The sequence below is a fragment of the Lytechinus pictus genome, chromosome 11 (assembly GCF_037042905.1).
Source record: "Lytechinus pictus isolate F3 Inbred chromosome 11, Lp3.0, whole genome shotgun sequence".
In the NCBI taxonomy this organism is placed as follows: Eukaryota; Metazoa; Echinodermata; class Echinoidea; order Temnopleuroida; family Toxopneustidae; genus Lytechinus; species Lytechinus pictus.
This window is the reverse complement of record NC_087255.1, coordinates 15,637,640-15,643,380: the sequence shown is the minus strand read 5'-3', so window position 1 is coordinate 15,643,380 and position 5,741 is coordinate 15,637,640. Positions and strand designations below refer to the sequence as shown.

Sequence of the window (5,741 nt, the reverse complement as noted above, 5' to 3'; positions counted from 1 at the left end):
TAATTATTACAAGAGTATATCAATATTGTTATCATTATTATTATTATTAGTAGTAGTAGTAGTAGTAGTAGTAGTAGTAGTGGTATCATAATCATTATTATTATTATTATTATCATTTAATGAAACTATTATTATGTACTTACTTTATTTTTTTTAATGACTAATACGTAAAGAAAAAATGTTCTAATATTCTTTGACAGAATAGATTGATATTCATTAATGTTATTCATCAGTCGATCGCATGCCTTTAAGATATTTGAAAGGAGTGAACAAAATTACAATTTCTATATTATTCATTTATCATACTTATATCCATTCATGAACATACATGTACATCACACGTCATATTAGTAATTTCACAAGACAAAATGGATATTATGATAAAGATAAATTTACCAATAGATGATTTTAAAATCATCCTTATACACTTCTTTCCAGGGATATGCCAATTTATTTCCCTTTTTATTTTTTCCAATGAGGCGACCCTTTTCTTGCAGTTGAATTCATTTTATGTTGCTTTTATGATTTTCTCAATCTATCGTAGCTACTTTTTTCTTAGAATTGATAACAAGTATACATTGTGGATTTGGGCATAAAGGCTTGTTTACAAGCACATAAGAGTCGGTAAAAATTATTGAATTATTCGTTGTGATATCTTACTTCCATTATTATCACGCGGCAAATGTCGATACACATATACCATGTATACGATAGTATCTGTACGCTCTAAAAACACTGATTAAAATTGTACCCAATATTGGGTAGAAAAGGAACATGCATGTTTGCTGGGTATATTTTTATACCCCATATTCAGCTAAATGCATGTTTTAAGGGTAAATTTCAACGCAATATTGTGTAAAATTCACAAAATATTTGGCATCTTTTTACCCAACTAACATGCATGTTCCAATTTTACCCAATATTGGGTAAACCTTTGTTTAGAGTGTACATTATACCCAGATCAAGCATGGTTGATACCAAGTAAAACAAACAACTGTTAACGTGAAAATACTTCTACACTACATCAAACTCATGTACGGTAAAAATAAATATGAATAGCATTTATTACATTATCGAAACAATGATAAATTTCAAAAGTCGCTCAGTGGGCCAGGATGATTTGAAAGTGCGCTAAAATTATATTCCGTGTGATATTTTATACTTTAACATGGTAATAAGGGGGTAATCTGGGGCGTAGAATCGACTGAACATAATTTGAAGCCGATATGACGTCATCTAGATACAAAATTTTGATTGGCTACTTAAAACCTATCTGTGAAAAGACAAATTACGCTACTATTATATAAACTTTGTGTTATGTGTTACTTTAAGATTGACCTGAGTGAAAGTTGATTTATGCTTCTCACATGCCTAAAAAGTGTGTATGAAATCCTGAAAATAATTTTATGGCATCAAAATGGTCATTAAATAAAAAATAAAAAAATCTGAAAATATTAGCCGTTCTTTATCAAGATATGTAGACTTGGGTAAAACGCAGCGTATACATGTTATTACACCACGAATGTATCACTATGAGGAGGGTTTTTTTGCTGTTATCTCTGGAAGAGGGGTGGATAGTTCTTAATGCGTTATCAACCTTCTTATTATTCATGTCATTTTCATGGAATAGAAGGGGAATCGCCCTCGCCGTGCAAAATTGAACGGCGATGTACACCCAATACGATGAGCTGCGATGACTGCGCGGTGTACAATGGCCTTTTTTTTTGGGGGGGTGATGTGCCAAGTAAAATCGACTCTAATATAAAACGGTAAAAAACGGGCAGCTAAATTTGGTACCAACTTAAAGCTTAGACATCGGGGAAAATGATGCTGATAGAATTTAGACGGAAATCTACGGAAATTTAAACGTTTTTAATATAAATGCAAAAAAAACATGGATTATCAGCCTACTTCGAGGAATAATTATCATATAAGCCCCCTGAGTGTCTTTTATTTACTTTGACACCTTTCACACGAAAAAGTATATATTAGAATCATGTGGGAGCCTACATGAAAAACAATCTGTGAAATGGTTTGTTTTTCAACTAGGTTGTCATATACGCGTCATTTCGCAAAATGTCACATTTTAAGATTTGAGGTAGAACAATATTCCGGAATTAAATATTTTGCTGAAGTATTCTTCAAACTGTTGACTTTCAGCTGGGCATGACAAAATGAAACATCTGAAATTGCCCAAATGACTTTTGGCGCACTTTTGTTTCGCCCCGGCCCACTGTGCGTCGCTTCACCATACCATTGCTTCATGTAAAACCACCGCACACCTTACGATTGCTCTGCGACACGATTTATTAATAAAACGTATTAGAATTTGATATTAATATTGAAACATGGAATATTTTTAATGTGTAGTGTTCTAAATCATCCATGTCATTGTCATCACCAATTATATATGTGACTATGTTATCATCCTTATTAGAATGAAAGTAAATTTAAAATCTATTCGAATAAAAATGTACTCTTCATTCACATTATCAGAAAGTGAACAAAATGCAATTTGTTCCAAAATCGGATCGTGGATCAGTGCTAAGGAGTGCCTTTACGGTTACACCGACGCCAAACCGACGAATTGTCTTCTATCCGGATTAAACTATCAGATATATTCCTTTTCGGTTGGTCTGACCGGTGCATCTGTAGCAGTATAGGCATGACAGTGTGATCAAAACATTTGTGCTGAATTTAAATGGGTGTTATCATCGTTACCATGGTTACGGTGCATTATTATGTGATTATGTATACGTGTTCGAACTGACAATGTGTTCATGGTGCACATTATGTGAATCGTCACATCTACACTGTCATAATTCATAAAAAGAACACTAGACACTTTCACAATATTTATGACAACAAACTATCCACTTCAATTTGTTTACTTCCTCTAAAGTTTCCTTCATATAAAGTGTGAAGAACGCAAATGTATAATTAAGAGTGTTTTAAAAATGCTCGTTATTTTCAATCATGTATTTGTCATGATTGTACATAGGTATGGTCTTTCCTAGATACTTAGGTAAAGTTAATTATTGATCTATCAAGTAAGTTTATCATATTTACACAGCATCATAAATACCTGTTTTCAAACTATACTATTAACAATATTTTAGCGCATGCTTTAAATATGTTGCTAAATAATACAATTATAACATATTGACCCCAAACATTTTAATTACCTCTAGAGATCAAATGGTCTGCATACAAATGTTCAATTTTGTATCACTAAGAATGAATATCAAGAACAGTTGACAGCACGTGAGTTAACTCGAGAGTACTATGATTCTATTGACATTGTTGGCAGCCTTCCCTTTTAAAACTGTACATTTAAAGATTAATAGAAATTAGAGATAATGACTTAATTGGGCTTATTTGTTGTTAGACTGGTTGAACGTGTGTCATTCTTAGCCTTAGCCTTATTTACAGGTTGCGAAATGCCAGATACATTACAGGTAAGCAAAAAACGGAATACCTCCTTGAAGTTGGGGTGCTTGAGACCGTAGATAATTGGGTTAAGGGTACTGTTAAAGGACATGATTGCCCCCGAATAGAGGGTGAAGATACTGGCACCAGGGATGATGAAGTTGACTCCTTGTGGGGACATACAGAGTACAAACACACATACGACAACGAAAAGGTTTTTGGTGATTTCGATCTCTCGCTTGTTGAAACGGGCGTTGGTTGACATCCCATTTTCAGTCGTGTTGGACTGGTTTTCCTTAGTGCCTTTGGGAGCCTCGTCTTCTCTAAATTTGGTGCGGAATGATTTTGTACTCTTCATGACGAAGTGAAGAATGAGGATGTAAAAGACCGCGGTGACGAATAAGGCCAATACTAAGATGATGGCTTGGATGAGGACGTAGAATGCTCGAAGTGGGTTGTCATCCGTAACAGAGCACAGTCGATAGAACTCTGAATAGCCAACAGATCCTATACCAAGAGATGGAGGGGTTACCATTGCAATAAAAGATGCGATCCAGGTGATGATGGCAACGGTGATCATACTCCGGTGAGTGTTGATACCGTGGTAGCCATGGACGGAACGGGTGATAACGTACCATCGGATGATAGCAATGGCGGTTAGCGTCATGACACTGCAGCATATAGCGGCGTAGGACATATAGACGATACCCTTGCATACTACCTCTGGCAGTGGCCAGTCGGACTGGCTGAGCAGCATCACCACTTGTAAGGGGATGATGAGGCATGTCATCAAGTCGGCAACGGCAAGACTGACGACTAACACATTGGTTGGCGTCTGCAATTTCTTAGAGACCATTACGGATAGGATCACGAGAAAATTCCCTGCCATGCCCAAGAGGCTTACAAAGAGAAGCAGGGCGCTCACTATGATGCGATGTTTGTACGAAACCGTCGGCAAGAGTGAAATACCCCCATTGGAAACGACATTCGTTGTTTCGAAATAAAACAATGTTACTAACTCACTAACGACGTCGGTTTGAGCTGTAGGCGTGGTGGTGTTAACGAACGACATTGTTTTCCAAACAAGTTGTTTTGTTGGTCTTTGACTTTTTACTGAACAACCTGAGAGCCAGTTCTGTAATAATCGTTATGAGTGGGATTGCAATATAAATGATTGAGTGAGAAAAATAAAAAGGTTCTCCCTTTTAAGAAAAGTTAGTTCTCAAGTGATTTTGATAAAGGTTGCATCACTTATTTATAGTATAACAAACTTGAGACGTACTGATATGACTGATCACGTGACTTTAACACACCAGTCCTATGGCATGCATGCCATGACAGAAGTTAGAGATAGGGAGAGGGTGATGGCGAAGGGCAAGGATACAAGTGACGACAGTGAGCAAGAGGAGGATGATGGTTGTCATGGTAAAGGGTAAATATCGAGACGGAAAGGGAGAGTTTTTAGATAGAGGGAGAGGGAGAGAATGGGAGTGAGTAAGGAGGGGAGGAGGAAAGAAGAGATAGAGAAGGGGAGAAAATGGAAATGAGACAAGAGGGGGAAGATGGGAGAGAGACAGTGGGAGAATGGGGAGGGAGAGAGACAATGGGGATGAAATAGGAGAGGAGGAGGGCGGAAGAGGGAGAGGGAGAGAGAGTGAGTGACAACTTCTTGAATTTTCATCGGCATGACTGAATATGCTGAAAGGCCCTTTTTAGTCTTCAGCCATGATTGAATTTTGCGTTAACACAGGGTCTCATTCACTGATGAAAATTTGATGTGTTATATTGTTATTATCGTGACCTGCATTAATGGCTTGCCGTATTCTTGGAGGAGGAGGTCGAGAGGAGTACAAATTACCAGAGACGTATATTCTTCCTTTAAAATTAAAAGTCACTTTGTCCATTCACCCAGAAATCAACCTTAATCACGATGGACACAGGGAGTGCATTTCAAGGAAAGTGTCGTAGCTAGTAATTATACAGTGTTGTGAATTAAGACAAAAAGTGAACAAACTTATCGTTACTTTAATAAAAAAGACAAAAAAAGAAACAGCATTGATGATGATAAAAGGTGTTGCTTGGTCATAAAGTTCTTAAAAATGGAAGGGATAAGAGCGGGAAACCAACACGAAGTTTTAGCTTCCTCTTCCAAAGGACCAAAATATAATAATTACATTTTTATACAGGAAAATAGTTAAAGCACTTACAACGCGTCGAATCAATTGTAATTAAATTCAACGTTTCCTTGCGAAATCTAGAAGAGTTTTTAAAAAGCTATCGTTTGCGCCTTTTTAAACTGAATTAGAGGTAAG

General features: G+C 36.5%; 1 protein-coding gene across 1 annotated transcript; it reads right to left on the bottom strand.

Annotated features, from left to right (window-relative positions):
• Positions 1-905: 905 nt before the first annotated feature.
• On the bottom strand, positions 906-4,654 carry LOC129271843 (thyrotropin-releasing hormone receptor-like). Its single transcript, XM_054909105.2, has one exon. The coding sequence runs from the start codon at positions 4,499-4,501 to the stop codon at positions 3,365-3,367; it is 1,137 nt and encodes a 378-aa protein (XP_054765080.2). The 5' UTR covers positions 4,502-4,654; the 3' UTR covers positions 906-3,364.
• Between the last annotated feature and the right edge of the window lie 1,087 nt (positions 4,655-5,741).